This window comes from Dasypus novemcinctus, chromosome 3 (genome assembly GCF_030445035.2).
Source record: "Dasypus novemcinctus isolate mDasNov1 chromosome 3, mDasNov1.1.hap2, whole genome shotgun sequence".
NCBI classification, from domain to species: Eukaryota; Metazoa; Chordata; class Mammalia; order Cingulata; family Dasypodidae; genus Dasypus; species Dasypus novemcinctus.
Window position 1 is genome coordinate 127,660,062 of NC_080675.1, and position 19,591 is coordinate 127,679,652.

The following is a 19,591-nucleotide window of genomic DNA, read 5'->3' on the forward strand; positions in this document are numbered from 1 at the left end:
TACTTGGGGCAAAGAAAGGATTTGTTTGCTCACCTAAATTCTCTCATTCTGCTGGCCACAAAGCACACCAACTAGGTACAATGGTAATGCTGTTTATATTGATATGCCTCAGAAAAGGATTGAGTCTCCTGAGTCAGTTCATTTGTAGTATCTTCCCTGTGAATGAAACTTTCCCAGATGTCAAGGTAGAATATAAGCAAGGAAACTGAACCATAGCTCCACTTTCCTAAAAATGTTCATATTTTCATGATCAATGTAGTTATTAATTTGTTTCAGGTATGCATATCAATGTCATTTTCCATATTTTAATGATAAATTTGATATGTCAATTTAGAAATTTCATTTGGGTGCCCAAAAGCTTGCTCATGCACGTCATGGAAATTCATTGTAAGACCTGCTAGCTATAAGGACACAGTCATTAGCTAAGCAACTTCCTGATGGGAGAGGATAGAAAGATATATGTCGTTTTTTACTTAGCACTGTCCCCTCTACTTTATAGTTGCTGGGCAACAGGGAATTGAAGACCATTGCTTTATAGGAAATAATTTGTGCACCACTCCTGACCAGTCCACTTTGTGTTGGAGCTGAGAACATATGGGATTTAATGTGTTGAAATGAATCTTGAGAGTTCATGCAACAGTACAGGCAAAAATTAAAATTATAGAATATAGCAACCCCAAAATCTAGGTGGCCAGTTTGCAGCCAAATACAAAAGTCCAGTATTTTTTAAACATTCTAGACTTTATGCTTACATTTTAGGTATGGTCTTATATAACAGAAGAATCATAGTTGTAAAGAGTTCAGGCTTTAAGTTCAGGTTTCTGATCTATCTCACCTTTTCTCCTTAATGCAAATGGAGATAGTTAATACCTTAATGAGAATCAGTCTGCTGTTTTTATCTCTTTTTCAGCAATTACAAAATAAATTATAAAATAAATCAGATTAATAAAACATATATTAGATGCCTTTAGATAATAAAATAGACCATTTTAACTAATTAAATCTTCTTTTGAATTCCGAAATTGTTTCCTAAAGCAAATTGCCACATTATTCCTATTTAGTTAAGTATCTATTGTTTGCTACTGCATGCACACACTAGTTATTTACTGCATCTGTATGTGGATGGAGGTGGGATTGGTTTAGTAAATACCAACATGTTTTTTTTTAAGTCTTAAGATCTCCTTTATTCTTGATGTAATATTTATGTAATGTAAAGCTTCTTCAAAAATTAATAAAAAGCATTACCAAAAAAAAAAAAGTCTAAAATCTTAAAGAGTTTATAAGAAGTAAGACTTGGTAAAACAACAACAATTAGACCTGTGATATCTTTTAGCAACTCTTGAAAGAGATATTCAGAAGCCCGATGCTCCAGTCCTACCTGGACCGTTCTAAGCATCTTTTCGCCTTGGGGCAGTCATCCCCTATGGAAAACCAAGGTCAGAGCACGCTGCCCATGAAGACAGAATTCATTCTTCACTGGCTCATTCAACCAACATTTTGTTGTTGTTGTTGTTGTTGTTGTTGTTGAGCACCTATTATGAATCATGAATTTTATTTTGCACTAGAGAGAGTAATTACTAACATGCACCCCATCCTCAAATAATTTAGAGTTTCTTAGTGGAGTAAGAACAACGAAAGAGATAAGGTTTGTGGGGAGAAAAAAACAACACTCTCTAAATTCTAAATATCCCTCAAATGAAAGTTATAATTGTTAAACCTTATCCAGCAAAAATCCAAAAGATAAACTAAAATATCTATCCTATTATGTGTAAATAACTCTCTTAGGTGAGATATCATTTGAAGGAGTTCAGTATAAGGAACTAGTTATTTTCAGTTTCATAGCACCAGACAACAAGGAGAATGGAATGTTTAAAATTCTGGCCTCTCATTTTGGCAGCATGTAGATATTGTCTGGTTTCTCTCTCCTCTTAACCATCTCTGCAATTAGAGTTAACAAATTGGACTTAATAGAAAATTAAGAGAATAATGAGGGCCAGGAGGGGAAAATTGCACTGAATTGATTCAATAAATATGATTAAGAATCCAACAGTATTACCACGAAGTTCAGTTAACTGCTAAGCTTGTGAAATTAAGAGAAGGTGCTACTGAGGAGGCTGAGTAGTTTCAAGGCTGGCTATTCATATCAAAATAAAATACAGACTCAGGCATATGGTGCTTGTTAACGTCCTACTCTAGAGCATTCCAGGAAGATTGTAAGGTCACCTGCTTATGCCAAGTGTCTTTTTAAACTAACTTTTCTCTGAGCCTTAAGAAAACTTAAGGAGAGAATACAAACCAATGCCAGGAGGAAAAGAAATTGTGAGTTTTACTTTAACTGCCATTTTGAATAGTAAGCGAATATTTTGTTGTGATCCCTTTCAATAGTTTAAGCCTGCCTCAGCAAATCATAAGTCAGTGTAATCACTAGTAAAACTTGCTTCTTTTTAACCCAACCAATCCTTTCTCTTTTCACACTTGGCGGAGTGGTCCTCAGGCACCTCATGCTAATTATGACTCACGAGGGAATTCAGTCCCCATTACTTGATGTTCAACAATAAATTCACTGATGAATTCAACAGACTGTACTCACACTGAACAGAGATGAATGCAATAATGTGAACAGCAGATTGGGAAGGACAGGAGGCAGTTTAAAAAAAATAAAATTCTGTACATAAATTCTATGTTTTGTTTTCCAGACATCCTTACTCTATCCAGATTCAGTTAGTCAACCAACAGATGGAACTAATTAGCTAATAAGCTAACAAGTTCCTCTGCAGTCAGGTTACCATTATTATTATTATTATTTTTAGTTTTTAGGAGAGAATTTCTTAAAAGATTATAGTTTCTTAGAGTGCCCCTTTCAATCCCCATGTGGCTTTAAAAGCATGGCACAGATCCTTTTGTAGTTCATAAGCATGATGAATGGGTGTTTACGTGCTTGTGTGAAATGTGCCTCTCTCCAACCTTATTACCAAGTCACACATTACCCATCTGATGTGAAAAAAAAAATCATGGCACATTATCTAGGCTTTGGTTTCTCTCACCTGTAAGAACAGAGAGAGTTTGGAATACTGAAGTTTATTCTATTTCTAAAATTCTGTGATTATAAAAACAAGAGCTTTGTTAGCAATTTATAAAATAGAGGGATACTATATGTGCTATGGGTGAGAAGAAAAACATGTTTGAGCTGAAAGAAAACAATATGTCATACCATTCACATAAGGCAATGCCCTTTTAAGAGAACTAGAAATAGAAAATTCCAAAATTTGCCATATATTTCCTGACTCAAATTTCCTTATACAAGATAAGATCTTTCTTTTTTCCCTCAGTCTTCTAGGCTGAAGAACCTCACTTACCATACTCAAAGGCATTTAGTTGGTTTGAAGTACAACAGATTTACTGCATACTGTCTTTATTTAGGTTGGGAGACTACTCACGTTCAACTTTTTAAAAAGAAGTACTTAAAAGCATGAATTTGTATAACTGATACCTCTAGCATAACAGTTTATGCAAATCTGAATAAGAAAAGGAAAATGTCGTAGTCTGTCCCTAAAAATGAAAGTGTAAATTCTTGGGGAGGGTCTCTCCTAAGAGGAATGAATAAACAAAACAAAACAAAAAAGCAATGGCAGCAGTGGAAGTGCTGGCAGAGCTGGTATACTTTTCTGTTTGTTTTTGCAATAGAGAGAATCAAGTATTCTTTTCTCTCTGAAAAAATAACTTCAGTTATTTTAAGCTGAACATCATAGCTCTAGAGAGTGATTTAGGCATTTCAGGGAGAGTACCCTCTTGCTGGAATCACTATGAAGGTTTCAATATTTTGTCAATCACATACTTTAACATTGAGCTAGACCTTATATGATGAATAGATTTGGGTTAAGTGGAAGAGTTGAAGAAAGGTGATCTTTTCAAAATAAAAGGAAGAGCAAGAGCCCAGATAAGATTACAAAAAGTCACTTAAATCAGTTCCCTGGTTGAAAGCCAGCTAAAGGAGTCAACAGGTGTTATAGTCAGATTTGAGCTTTATTAAAACAGTTCTGGGAGCAGAAAGAAGGTTGGAATACAAGGAGGAAACAGAAAACAAGAAAACTAATTTGGAAACCATTGCAATAGTCTGGATGAGAAAAATTCTAAATCAGGATTGTAGAATAAAGAGGATGGGACAGATGAATGAAACAATGAAGAGATATTAATATTTACTATCCAAATGAATATGGAAGGGAAGATGGCTGAGAGGAATCAAAGATGACTTTCAATTTTCTGGCTTGAACAACCGTGTGCCATTAACCAAATCAGAGACACAAAAGAAAAATAAATTAAGGATGGGCAGGTAGTAAGTTCAGTTTTTGATTTACTGAGCTTGAGTTATCTGTGAGCCATTAAAGTGGAAAAGTCTAGTAGGCAGTTGGGAACATAGATATGATGCTCAGGCATATTATTAAGACTGGGGATAATGGGTTCAAAAGTGGGTGGTAATTAAGTTGTAAGCATGTATGTGATTGCTCAAGAAGAAAATATTGGGTGAAAAGTAAAAAACGCCTGAAGGCAAAACTGAAGGATACTAATATTTAAGGAGTATGTAGACAAAGAAAAGTTAATGAAGATAGACAAATCATCATCAGAGGAGTAGAAGGTGTGAAAGAAAAACTGGGGTTAAGTTTGCAGATTGGGACATTTTATTTGGGATACCAACATTTTGCTGCAACAAAGGAAGCCAGAGCAGAAGTATCTTTGGAGTTCTAGTGATGTCAGATTTTTATAGACATAAAAAGAAAATTAGTTTGACCCCTATTGATTGGACAAGGATTTTTCCATCTCATGTGGGTGGGTTTAGGGTAGGTGGGCTTTATTTTGCATTGGGTCAAAGGTAATGAACTAAGGGCTTGTTACCTATCTGGGTAAGATACCTTGGTAGAGATTTCAAATTTCAGAAGAGGAAACTCAAGAGGGTATATTTTTGTTTTTGTTTTTTGGCTGGGGGAGAGGGTGGCAGGATTTTCTCTATACAATTTTTATCAAGGGTAACCTAAAAGATGGTAATCCCTAGAAAAACAAGGAAGAAAAGCTTGAGAAATAGACTAAAACAACAGTATGAAGGCTGCAGTTAGGATAAGCAAGGCCTTAGATTTGTCAATTAAGATGACATTAGTGACCTATATGAGAAGAATTTCAGTGAATTATCATAGAAGAAACCACACTGCAGAGGGTTTAGGAGGGTTTAGGATGTGGAGGCAGGAAGTTTTGCATCATTCTTGTGAGCATTTTGAAGGTAAAGGTAAGTTAGATGTCAGTGAGAAGTTGGGCTTTTCTTTCTGTTATTCATTCATTATTCATTGACCCGATTCACGGATCAGTCGAATCAAGACCTGAGGGAGGGAGTGGGAATGAAAAGGGGACAAGAGACACAAAGAATGGAGACAAGACAGGATTCTGATCAAGTCTCGTTTATTGAGGGTTGGTCAGAGGTATATATAGTCAGGGATGAAGGAAGTGACACACATACTGACGACAACGTATGTGTCGGTAAATGATTGGGTAACTAGATTTTGTTTTTCATGCCATACACACGCGCAGATAGTTGTTTTGCAGCATCCACGGAAAGATTTCCGCGCGCTTTAGGGACTGCCCAATCGGAGCGTGTCACCTGAAACAGTGGCGGGAGAGGGAGAATAAAGGGGAAGAAGAAAGAGGAAGTAGGAAACCAAGGAATGGCGGCCTTAGAGCGCGACACAAATGAATCATGGCATTTTGTGTCGAGAGTGAGAGAGAGATGGCTCCCTACAATTCATATTGATGGAACAAAATCTAGAAGAGGAAATGGGAAGAGCTCAAGTTAAACAGTGTTTTGCCTGGAAACAATGCCTTCTTTTCAACAGAAATAGTGATGAAGTGTGCATATACTAAAAATTTTTCAGCAAAAATATTAAAGAGAACATGATTCCCCATACCCACCCCCTCCAAGACAAATTATCAAATTTTGGACCCTGTGGAAACAAAGGCCAGGGAGAGATTTTCCTCCCTGATAAACATAGGTGTTATATGAGTAAAACCTAAATAATGTGCTAGAAAAAGAAAAAGAAGAAAACTAAACAAAACATGCAGAGTGGGTATGGTGACCGGTTTTTAAACTAAATAAATATCAGGATGTGATCTAACATGATCTGGCAATTACCATCTTGGAATCTCCAGAATATATGATTGCTCTATGAATGAGAGGTTTCACATGCAAAAGCATTCTATTAATAGTCAATGAAAAATAGCAATTCAAGGAGAAGGAGCACGCTGGTTATCAGAACTGCCTCTTTAGGTTACTCCTTTCATGCTTCCCCTCCTCAAACATTTGGTAAATGTCTAGGCATGCAAGGCACTGGGGCCTGCATTCAGGATAGAAAATTAAGTAAGTTAAGTTAGTTAAGACTTAAGAGTTCTAGGGACTGATTTATAAGAACACAATTAGAAGAAAACATTATATACACAGTATTAGTAAAAAGTGCAGTTAGGCAGAGGTTAGAACATCTAATGCCTAACATTTGGGGGAAGCTTTGCAGAAGTAGGTGATGAATAAATCATTTTTTATAAAGACAAGTAGAAGTGTGCCTTAAGGATAGAACTTTAAAAAAATGTAAAATATACTTTCTACTTGCTATTTCTTCCTACAAGTTAATTATATTGCCATAGCTCAATGGTAAAAAATATCTCAAGGGCATAAAAACTCAATTAAATATGTGACTACAGTAAGCTATGATTATTAAAACTTTATCAGCCAAGACTTTGGAATTCCCATTTTATAGAGTGTAGATGAAATCTATTTTGGAAGTTTTACTATAAATTCAGAATTTGACTAAATTTTCATTAAATATATTCCTCTTTACACAGAGCCATTTATTTTCTCCTAAGTAATTAATTGGCCTGGTTACATGACAGAGGCATTCCCTCTGTACCTACTTGGAAACACAACTTCTATCTAGAAATAGAAACTGTCATCCAAGTTTAAATTGGTTTGCTTGGCAGTTTCAGATTTTCAAGTAATAACCAAGTATTTGATATGAAATTTCCATTCACAAAAATACCCAAGATATACTAAAGTAATTTCTTGGTAAATTGCATAATTTCATCCAAGTGTCCCTTCAAGTCAGTTTTGTGACTTTAATAGCCATTATCTTAACTGGTGAACAAACTACCTCAATGTGTACATCAAATTAATAGGAGAATGAAACACACATTTTCAATAAGAAACAAAATCATTTCCTGAAGAAAAGCCTATTCTCAGAGTCATTTCCTTAGAGGTGGTGAAGGTATGTGTGGGGGACTAAAATCTGTCCACCTACAATGTCCACCAAGGATTAGGGAGCCTGAATAAAAACATCAGAAGATTTCTCTCTCATTCCTTATTCCCATCAATTTGTGAAATCAATTTGAAATTGATATTATGGCAATAGCAAGAAAATATAATAGAAAACATTCAGCCTGAGTGGTTCTCTGAGACTGGGGACAGGCTAAAGATGTTTTCTTGGTTAAGATTTGGGAAGTTAAGATTTGATAGGTTAGTTGTGCTTAAATGTTTATCAGTCTTAAGTGTTTTTAGAAAAGCACTAATTGTATTTCTGAATCACTTCCTTGCAACTGATTGTAGTGAATGGATCTTCCAGAAAGTAGGAGCTTCAAGGATATTCTAATTTTCCAGTCCCTAGGGAAGTCTCTATTTGTTATAGAGGCCTGGATATCTATGGGCAAGAAGTATGAGACAATATGATGATGAAGAAAGCAGGAAGATAACAAAGAGTTCAGCAGGATCACATTGGCTATCATAGAGGTGCAGAAACTAACCATTCCTGTCAGTCACCTGAATTTGAGTCAAACAGATATCAAGGATTGGTTAAATATAATTGGTAAAGTCTCAGATGCCAGATGCAATTTGGATTTTTCAATCCAATGTTTATAGTCACATAAATACAGTTTAGAGCTACCCAGTCACTGAGATATGTGAATCATTCAACTTCCTAATGGTTTCTTAGTATAAGAGAATACTCTTTTGAGTATTATAGGACATATGCCCAGTGTATATTCCTGGGGAAACTTCTTGGTCCTGGGCTGACTCCCAGGAATTTAAACTGATATTGGGCCCTATATTTATTTGATGTCCATCTTGCATTCTCTCTTTTAGACTATCATTTAATTCAACTTACCCCCTTCAATAGCCCATCAGCCTAGGCAAGAACTACAGGCAATAATGATGAGAAACTGTTTCCAAGGCACAAAGGAACAATGACTTACATTTCAGAGAATATTTCAGACTGCCCTTTACTCAAATTTCTCCCTGCTTAATATGATGCATCTATTATAAGTCCTTTAATGTTGTTTTTTGACAACTACTTACATTCAGAAACATAAGTAACAGAATAAAATTTTATGAAATTATTGGTGAAATGCAAGCTGATCCTCCACTTAAATTACAAAAAAATAAATAAATTCTGCCAAGCTAATAGATTGGGTTGCTTATTTGTTTGTGTTTATTTATTATATACATTCTTTAGTGATATGCTTAACATTCTTTATTCTAAGAGCTGAAATAGATAAAAATTAGTTAGCTTTTAAATTTTTCACAGTAAGAACAAGCACCAAAATAAGTCATCTGTTTACCTTGATCTAATTATTTTTTGTTTTGCCCTCAAATTTGCTAATTAGCTTATTCCCAAGCTAGAAATACTCGAATGCTTGAAGAAAAATAAAATAAAAATAAAATGGGAAGTTTGAGTCTTAAACTTTGAGTTGCAAAGTGGCATCCAAGAAGAGAAGCCAGGTCCTAGGAACCCTCCCCACCTCCTATCCCCACAAAAAACATGTTAGCGTGCTTGGATAATTTATTTATTTGTTACATTTAATTCCATAATTGAAAAAATACAAAACACCTTTAAACAAGGCACAATGCAATATTGAATAGTTAATTATTTTACCAAATTTTAAAAAAAAATTTTAATGGATCACTTTATTTCCTGGACTATTAAAGATTAGAATATATGTTAGATTGACATATATACTCAACTAATGTACTAATGTATAACAGATTAAGTTTTATGGATCATAAGATCATCATGTTCTGGAGAATATTTTGTCATGCCTTGCATTCCATTGCTGTGACCATTGAAGGCTTTGCTATCTAGCTTGACAAGTCTCTTATCTATACACATGCTGTGTGTTTTCAAGCAATTTTTTCATGTATAAGAACCCTCCATGTTTCTTTAAAATTTTTAAATAGGGGGGTATCTTTGCATTTGATTTCAGAGATTGAAAAAAAAGGAGAAGTATAGAAAAGAGATGCATGTGTTCTGATGTTTAAAGTTTACCTTAAAACAAGCAAAATGCTTATAAGAGAAACAAAGTCATGCTCCCTCAGAACTCCAAAATAATGTTTATGGTCTCTCTGCAGCTAGATCCTGAAGCTAGTTCTATTCTAAAAGAACTTCAAGTTAAACTCAGTGGCGTTCTGGATGAGCTCAGCATCACTTATGGTGAAAGGTAAGGAGCTAAGTAATCATTATCTAAATATATAGCATTTTATTTATAAAGAATTATGCCTCCAATGCTGTTTCACTCCTCTGTCTAAATCCATTGACCTGTAAGACCAAATTCTGTATCATCTCCTCTAGAAAGTCCTCCATGACCCCACAGTCTAGAGATGTCTCCTGACATGCCTGTCAGCACTCTCGGCATCAGTCAGGTGGAACTTAAAACACCATGCTCTAAGTTTGGGCTTTCTTATCTGTTCCCCAAGCTCCACTCTATGCTCCCTAAATGGAGAAACCGTGTATCTTTCTTATTTGTAATTCCAGTGTCTAAAGTTTAGCAAATGGCTGTTCAAAGAATGGAGGGAAGAAGGAAGAGAGGGAAGCTTTTCATCCAAGAGAAACATGAATTATATTTACATCACATACATCAGTGTAGTTGTACTTCAGAATAAATGAACCCCCAACTCTATAACAAAATAGTCAGGGTTCTTGGTTTTGGGACTTAGGAATCCAAATGCAACTACTCAATGGGTAAGAGTTTGGAAACTGCTGCAGTGCCTATATATTTTTTCTATCTGTAAATTAATTTTGTTTGTCTATGGTGTAGGTCTAAAGAAAGAGAAGTTCATCCTAGAGAATCTTCATTTCGGTCCTGTGGAAAAAATCATCATCTCATCATCAAATTTAGAATAGATAGGAAAGCAAATACATCTTTGAAGAAGTTCATTAATTCAGTATGGAATTTGCCGTAAATTTGCTTTAAATATTAGTTCACTAAAGGTTGACTTACCCAAAGAGACTAAAATTGCAGGAGTTATGTCTGAACACTACTCATAAGCTATCATTGTGATTTGCAAAGATATAGGCTTAATAAAACTTAATTGAATAGTTATGGTACTTTTTTAATCAGAAAAATTAAAAAGAACACTAAAAGCATCATATTTTCCCCAGATATAAGAATGAGGCAGAGTAAAGGCAAATATCATACTTAGGCTACTCTTCAGTATCGGAGGTGTGTTTATAATACCTTTAACTCAGTGGCATTGTCTTAATGGAGCTCAGATGCAGCCTTGTGTATTGGGCATAAGGTAGCTGTTCTGATATCTGTTTTTTGTGTTGTTAGCTGACCTAGATGATCCTGCTTATATGTTCTAGCTGTTATCAAGCAGTTTAGGTTCTGTTTACCTGGAGTTGAAGAGGCATAGATTGTTCCAGAGATTGAGTGACTCACTGTCTCTGGCTTCGCTGGCTCTTAGTGACAGGGCTTTTCTCAGCCATTTTAGATTTGCTTCCTTTTATTCTGGTTGTGAGTTATAGCTGTAAGAATGTTGCCTTCAGCTAGGAAGGCAAAATTGGAGATTATTTAGCACAGATAGGAGGAGAAAGAAAGGGGTCAGAAATAGCTGGAGGGGTTAGGAGCTTTATGGGAAATAAGATGACAAAACAACAAAAACTAGAATATAAAGAGGAAAGGTATTTTCATATTACTTTCTGCAGTGTATACAAGTCATCTGATAAGCAAGTACTTTTTGTTTTGTTTTGTTTTGTTTTGTTTGTGAGAGGGGAATATTCTGGTTACAAAGACTGGAATATAAATTATGATTTGAAAATAGCTGGACAAAGCTCAGTTATGTAACAAGGAGTGACGCCCTTAGGAGGGTACTTAAAGAGCTTTTTTCCTATGAAGCCTGCTATTCCCACATACCATGCATCCCTTATAAAAAGAATAATTATTATATCCTTGTTGCTATGGCTTTATTCCTCACACTACCAACCAGGTTTACAACACCATGCTGGATGGGTAGGTAATCCACTGATTAGTGGGATCATGCTGTGAAGTCAAACTGGATAATTTTTAATATGAACCTACCCTGTTTAGGTGGTATATAACTTTAAAATTAAGTGCATGATTAATGGCCAAAAATCCATTTCATATGATGTTGTTAAAAACCCACAATTAAGCAATTCTACTATATGCAACTGGTAGTATGACTGATATACATACAGGACACCCACCTTGGAAATGAACCTATGATATCACTCAGTGCACCACAAATCACTTTATGCATTATCAGAGAGGGCACTTCCTTCTCTACCCCAAACAATCCTGATCACTTGCATGAAAAGAGGGAATATATTTACAGCCATTCACCAAAGGGAGCCTATGAAATGTGAGTCCTTCTAAACACTGCTGTTCTCAGGAACTAGATCCTGCTCTGAATGATCTGAATAAATGTCCTTTTCTGCCAAAGAATTGCTATAGTTCCACCAAATGATGGAGACAGCCATTGATGAACTGGGTTATTTGGCAACTGAATTTTAATAGTAAATATTTGATCTCCTTAAAAGGAAGAAGAATAGAAGAGGGCTAAACAAATTAGTACCATTCTATTCTTAAACAAAGAAGGTCTTAGAAGTTTCCAAAACTTGTGCCACTTAACAAGTTTCTTTTTACAAACATATTTTGCATTTTAGTTTTGAGGTTTACTGCATTTCTTTTAATGATACCTTTGGTAATTAAGTAAATTAAGAATTCAGGGACATTTCAAAGGATTCTTTTGGCTCCTTGGGTACTCGCAAAGTATGTCATCGTTTACTGGCATAGCTTTTATTGAAGATGATTATCAATAAAGACTTTTTTCAACAAAAACATAGAAATAAAAAATATATTTAGGTGAACTTATCAAAAATTAATAGAGAAAAAAAACTTTTAATGTGAAATGAGGGTGTTGATTCACCCTGGATTAATGCAAAGGTAGAATGCCTTTGTCTATTATACTCTGAGAACACTGATTGCATGTGCCTGATTCTGTGCGCATACTTGATTTCTGGTTGGTGTAGGGAATTTAGAGAATGGGAAAATAAAAAAGGGATTACTCTTCCCATGCATATGTAAATGCAAGGGATTAGGTAGGTGGTGTACCAGAGATTGATAGGTTGATACAGTCAACCATTATTTCTTGAGCAACTTCTTTGTGCGAGGCCTGACACTTTGTGTCAAGGTGTGGGCTATAGCACTGAGCAAAACAAAGTCCCTGTACTCCTGAGGCTTTTGTTCTAGTGGGGCAGCAGGTAATCAATAAATAAACATGTAATAGGTCAACTAATGGGGAATGCAATTAAGGAAATCTAGGGGAATTAAGACTGATTGGAATGTTATTTCAGGTTGAGTGCTAAGGAAGACTCCTCTGAGGAGGTGACAGTTGCCATGTGTCTGAAATAACTGAGAGACTAAGAGAGCCATTGAGTGAATATAAGAATAGTGGCCATGAGATAACAGTGTTCTTGGAGACTTCTAAGAACATTGGGAAGGCTATTGTGGATGAACTGCAATGAAACAAAGGAAAGAATAACCAGAAATGAGATTGGAGAGGTAGCTGGGGCCAGATTATGTTAGGTTCTATAGAACATAAAATTCATTCTAGATTTTTTTCTAAGTGGATCTGGAAGCTACTGAAAGTTTTCAATAACGAAGGTGCATGATCACATGAAATTCATTCTAGATTTTTTTCTAAGTGGATTTGTAAGCTACTGAAGGTTCAATAATGAAGGAGCATGATCTGTTTTTCATTTTAACAGAAGGCCTGTAGAGGAATAAACAGACAATTTAAGAAATTATTGAGCAAGTTCATGTGCAAGATGGTGGTGAGTTGGACTATAATGACAGGAGAAGTGATAAATCTGCACATTTAGGATACTTTTTGAAACTTTATTGATGAATAGGATGTTGAGTGTGAGAGAGACTCATTAGACTTCCAAGTGGAAAGGTTATATACACAGTATAATAAAATGGTCTGGAAATGAGGTCTGCAGATATAAATTTGGAAATCTTCAGTAAATGGATGGTGTGAGAGCCATATAACTAGATGTGATCACCAATAAAATGATTCTAGGTGAAAAGTGGAATCGTTCAAAGATCAAGCCCAAAGGATTATAATGTAGAGTTGTCAGATAAATCTACAGTTAAATTAGAATTTCATGTAGAGTGAATACTTTTAGCATAAGTGTATCCCATGTAATATTTAGGACATATTTATACTAAAATAACATTAATCTAAAATTCTCATTTAGCTGATCCTTCCATGTTTTTATTTGCTAAATCTGACAACCCTACTCTTAATGATTAGAAGTCAGGCAATTAAAAAGGAGCAGCCAGTGAGGTTGGAGGAAAGGCAAGACGGTATGGAGTTCCAGAAACCAAATGCAGAAGGCGTATCTACATTCTCAGGATTTTCCCACACGATGTTCAGAGGAATATCTCAGCTGTTATATGACAGTAACTGCATGTATCATCTCTCCAATTAAGTCCATCTGACAAGCATCACTTTTTTCTGCTTTACATAGAGGGGTTCTAAGTAAGCTTTCATTGCAACAAAATTTGTGCAGCTAAACAAAATGTTTGAAAACTAATGATCAAAGAAATTTCATTCCCTTTGAAACAGATCATTTCTATGGGTGGTAGTAAAATGAACTCCAGCAAAGGAAACATAAATGTTGGCTTTTATTCCATAATCTATATTCATTTTTAGTTTCCAGCTTATAATTGAAGAATGTATAAAACAGATGAGTTTTGAACTAAATCAAATGAGAGCTAATGGAAATACCACATCTAATAAGAACAATGCGGCGATGGATGCAGAGATTGTATTACGACCTCTCATGGACTTCTTGGACAAAACGTACGTTTGCCACCTGGTTTCCTATTTATTTGTCTAATGGTCAATTTTTGTCCTAATTTCACTGATGGCTTTATGAAAAAAATTTCTCTATGTAAGACAGCTTTAAATAGATTTCTACTGGATTATATTAATTTTAAAAAACATATTTCAGCTATTATTAGATGGAAAACAGGAGTGACTTCATATTGAAAAGGGAAAATGCAAAGGAAAGAAATATTGTAACTAAGGAGGCTGCTTTTCTGAGTGAGGTGATTAGGATTTCATGCTCCTCAGATAACATATTGTTTTGCATCTTTCTGGACATAGAGAAAGACGGAGTTGAGTTGAGAATATTAGATTTTATGTCAGCAACCTACTGAAGCAGAATAGCACAAATGTGACTAGAAGTAACGGAGCTGAGAGGCAAGTAGATAACTGCCCTGCCCAACCTTCAATAACTATTGAGTGCTTCACTCTCTCAAACTTTATTCTAGGCCCTAGATGGTGATAAAAAAGAGAGTCAAAGTCTCTGACTCCATGGAGTTTACAGTTTAGTTGTGGAATGGGGTGGAGATAGTGCCCTTTATGGCCAACTAAGAAAGTGCTCTTAACCAGAAAGCCTTTTTTTCTTCCTCTAAACTTCTATTTAGTCCCTAGCCTCAGAAGTTCTAACTTATTAACCTTGGAGTAAGGTCAAGGCACTCACATTTTAAAGTGTCCACAATGGAAACCATTGATCTAAAGCAACCAGAGAAATGATTTCTTAAACAATGATACTTAAAACCAGAAATGAAGGATGAAGAGAAAGGTAAATCATAATTTTGAATTCCTACCAAGGGGCCAGAATTATACCTGGTAGTTTACATATGTTATCTCCCTTAATATTGTTGTGACAAATTAATTAATACCAAAGGGACCAAAATAAATGAGGATATATAGCTGTCTTTAAAGATAAGAACAACAAAAAATGAATTGGTAGGAATTCTCTTTATATACTTACAGTTTCTATTTTATTTCCATTTCCTTTGCTTACAATCTTACTCCTAAGTAAGACTAAATTTTTATCATTTTAAAATCAATGGTAGAAAAAGAAAATTTTATTTTCTTTGGGTAGAAATATCTAGATGATAGGTAGATACCTTAGCAGGAGGAAGGTAGGCAAGTGAGTGAAGAAGAAAGAAATGGAAAGAAGAGAGGGAAAGTGGAAGCAAAGAAAGAGAAAAGGAAAGAAGGGAGAAAGAGAAAGACATCTTTTCATTTCTTTAGTTTCTCAATGTAGATTTTTACTCTTACCACATAATTTTATATAAAATACCTTGAAAATCTTTTCATATGGCTCTTCTATGGACGTTACAAAATTGAGTCACTTTATTTATTTATTTTTTTAAAGATTTTATTTCTCTCTCCTTCCCCTTTCCCCCCCACCCCCAGTTGTGTGCTCCCTGTGTCCATTCGCTGTGTGTTATTCTGTGCCCGCTTGCATTCTTGTCAGTGGCACTGGCAATCTATATCTCTTTTTGTTGCATCATCTTGCTGCATCAGCTGTGTGTGTGTGTGTGGCACCACTCCTGGGCAGGCTGCACTTTTTTCACGCTGGGCTGTTGTCCTTATGGGGCGCACTCCTTGCGCATGGGGCTCCCCTACGCGGGGGACACTTCTGCGTGGCAGAGCACTCCTTGCGCGCATCAGTACTGCACGTGGGCCAGCTCATCACACAGGTCAGGAGGCCCTGGGTATTGAACCTTGGACCTCCCATGTGGTAGGCAGATGCTCTAACCATTGGGCCAAATCCGGTTCCCTTGAGTCACTTTAAACACACCAGCAGTTGGTTGTGAATGTGATAGTGAATGGAAAGCAGGGCTAAGCAATATTGATTCTCTTTAAATCTTCCCTGGAATGTCTTCTCTGATTTTAGAACTCCAAGCAGCAGTTTGAAGACATAGTTATCACTAGCAAAACTATATTTGTTTTCATCTGCACTGTAAAAAAAGGTCATAGAGCACACAAAATAGTTTTATGTCCTCCTGATACTGCCAACTATTAGTAGAGTGACCTAAATCCATATTACTATCTATAAAACAGGCTAATACAGAAAGTGGATTACCCTTATTTTCAAAATATTTAGATTCTTATTCTACTCAGTCTTAATTTGGTAATTCTAATTATACTTCATCATATCATCATACATGTTCTTTCTTGTAATTTGTTCAACTAAGAAACAGTATATAATGAAAAGGAAAAAAAAACTATGAGGTTTTACATTTTTGAAAGTGATGACCCGGAGAGCAATATTCCATAGAAATTCTCAGAGCTAATACAGAATGCATATATTAAAAGTCACTGGTTAAGGGAAATTTAAGAAAAGTCAGATATTGACCCTATTCTGATAATTTGGGAGGAGAAATAAGAAAGGTAAGCAAATAAACATAAGATATAAAACGATATTCTTCTCTTCAGCAGAAATTTCATTTGTGTTTGCTCTTTCTTGGCCCAGTGGTTAGGGCATCCGTCTACCACATGGGAGGTCCGCGGTTCAAAACCCGGGCCTCCTTGACCCGTGTGGAGCTGGCCCATGCGCAGTGCTGATGCGCACAAGGAGTGCTATGCCATGTGGGGGTGTCCCCGCATAGGGGAGCCCCACGCGCAAGGAGTGCACCCATAAGGAGAGCCGCCCAGGGTGAAAGAAAGTGCAGCCTGCCCAAGAATGGTGCCGCACACACGGAGAGCTGACACAACAAGATGACACAACAAAAAGAAACACAGATTTCCATGCCGCTGACAACAACAGAAGCGGACAAAGAAGATGCAGCAAATAGATACAGAAAACAGACAACCCAGGTGCAGGGGGAAGGGGAGAGAAATAAATAAATAAATAAATCTTCAAAAAAAAAAAAAAGGATGGGTTTTGGATGGAAGGAGGTAAGGGATGGGCATTCCAGAGAGAAAAGTACTGGATAATTTTTCATGAAAACACGATCAACTATATGACAGGAAATCTCTATTGCCAGCTACTATGCTCAACATATAAACATTGACTGGCTAATTGGTTCTAATGTCAGACAATTAGATAACCCAAGTTCTAAAATATATGATTTTTGACATGTATTGTCAAGTTGGTTAACTTGGTTTAAATTATGGAGGCAGTTACTAGACTTCCCCTTGATTTTCTGTGATTTAAAACCAATAGAGAGCTGAAATTCTTCAAGGTGTTTTTGTGAAAACCCCTTAGAAATCATGTCATGTTCTAAATATAAAGGTCTTTGTCTTTGTACAGCCTCTCTAAATAAAACATCCTTTAATTCTATGTTTTACCTACTCCAACAAGACCTTACCGCTTTAAAAAACAAAGAGCTATAAACTCTCTTGGCAACTGGCAGAAATTCCATGAAGAGCAACAAATACATCAGTGATTTTATTCCTGTTTTTCTTTCAGTTCCAGTCTAAGTAGGGTTAGTTAGCATGCCAAGTATGTGAGCTGACCACAAAAACAAGGTCAATTCTTATTTGAAAGTGGAAATTGCACATCTGGAATAAAATTGGCAGTTGTATTTCAAATCATCCTAATAATTTGTCTGAAGATAGGTTTAATAGTTCTACAGTGGCATATCTGCTGATTTTTATCTTCTGTCCATATCATAAATATTCTCCAGAAAGCTAGAGTCTCCCCTCAAACAGTGATTTCCAAACTATGGAGCTAGAGAATTATACAGACATACCTCAGGAATTCCTATCCTACTCATCTAGAAGAGGTCATTTTCATGTGTTCCTATATATTCGGTTTCTACATACAGTAGAAACTACATACAATTCTACACTAAAATGTACTTTGGAAATACCTCTTTTTGCCTCTAACATGTCTTTAAATAATATCATTGTTAGTTGTCTGGATATTAATTAATAATGTTAACTATTTGAATATTAACCATGCCTTTAAATACTAAAAGCAGTAAATTTGTCTCTTATCAGGATGAGGCTTAGGTTATAATTTCTGGGTCCAAAGGCACAGAGTACTAGTAGCATTATTTAAGGTCCCAGAGACTGCCCTGAAATACATGACCCACCATTCCACCTCAGAAAACAGGTGGTTTTTTGTTTTGTTTTTTATTTTTTTTTCACTTTTTTAAATTTTTAAAAGATACTTCAATTATATAAATGTTACAGAGACTATATAGGGGATTCCCATATGCTCCACTCCCCACACCTCCCACATTTTCCCACATTAGCAACATCTTTCATCAGTGTGGTACATTCATTACAATTGATAAACACATTTTGGAGCATTGTCCCTAAGCATGGATTATAGTTGACATTGTAGTTTACACTTCCTTCCATTCGACTCTGTAGGTTATGACCATATGTATAATGGCCTGTATCTGTTGTTGTAATGTCATTCAGGATGATTCCCAAGTCCCAAAAATGGCTGCCTATTACACCTGTTTTTCCCTTGCCCTAACCCAGAATATCTATGGGCCACTGCCTCCACAACAATGGTGTTTCTTCCATTGCTAGAATCACAATAAGTCTATAGTGAAATACTAGTAAGTTTAGTTTAGTCCACAGTTCATTTCCCAGTCTTGAGGACTCTGGGATGGTGCCGCCCACTCCACCATTAACTGAGGGGGAATTTGATCCTATATATCCAATGGAAGGTACTCTCTTGCTTGCTGTTGTCAGCACTCTCAGTTCCTTGTTATGTTGTTTGTCCATCATCTCCTCTCCATTAGTTGTCCCAGGTGAATCCATTGAACTGCAAAGTAGGTGTTGCAACTTTGTTGACATTCAGGGCTCAGCTGGCATGTGGACAGCCCAAAGATTTAAGTCTCTTGGATGTATACCTACCAAGTCTAGTACTAATTGTAGGTTCAAATAAAAGGACAGAAGAGTCACGGATAGGGAAACCACTGCTGAGTCTAACTCTGTTACACTGGGGAACATAAACACCAGATTAGGGTCCACTGGCAAGGGACCAAATTCTTGAGCTACCTGCCCTGACTATAGTGTCTTCATGTCTCCATATACCTGAGGAGCTTTGCTATTTGGGTAGTATCTATGTTGGTTGTCAATGATATCCTGTTGGGAAACGGACTTTGGCCCAGTGGTTAGGGCGTCCGTCTACCACATGGGAGGTCTGCGGTTCAAGCCCCGGGCCTCCTTGACCCGTGTGGAGCTGGCCCATGCGCAGTGCTGATGCGCGCAAGGAGTACCGTGCTACACAGAGGTGTCCCCTGCATAGGGGAGCCCCACGCACAAGGAGTGCACCCATAAGGAGAGCCGCCCAGCGCGAAGGAGGGAGCAGCCTGCCGAGAAATGGCGCCGCCCACACTTCCTGTGCCGCTGACGATAACAGAAGCGGACAAAGAAACAAGACACAGCAAAAAGACACAGAAAACAGACAACCGGGGGAGGGGAGGGGAATTAAATAAATAA

At 36.5% G+C, this 19,591-nt stretch overlaps 1 protein-coding gene and 1 non-coding gene across 2 annotated transcripts in view; both read left to right on the plus strand.

The window, feature by feature from the left end:
- The window catches only part of UNC13C (unc-13 homolog C), a 738,074-nt gene that overhangs the window by 608,947 nt on the left and 109,536 nt on the right, over positions 1-19,591 (plus strand). Inside the window, exons 24-25 of the mRNA XM_058294229.1 lie at positions 9,428-9,516; positions 14,036-14,185. Of these exons, the coding sequence (XP_058150212.1) occupies positions 9,428-9,516; positions 14,036-14,185 (239 nt within the window). The remainder of the gene's footprint in view (positions 1-9,427; positions 9,517-14,035; positions 14,186-19,591) is intronic.
- Positions 2,895-2,997, plus strand: LOC111767173 (small nucleolar RNA U13). Its single transcript, XR_002799064.2, has one exon. It is a non-coding gene; the product is annotated as a small nucleolar RNA U13 (small nucleolar RNA).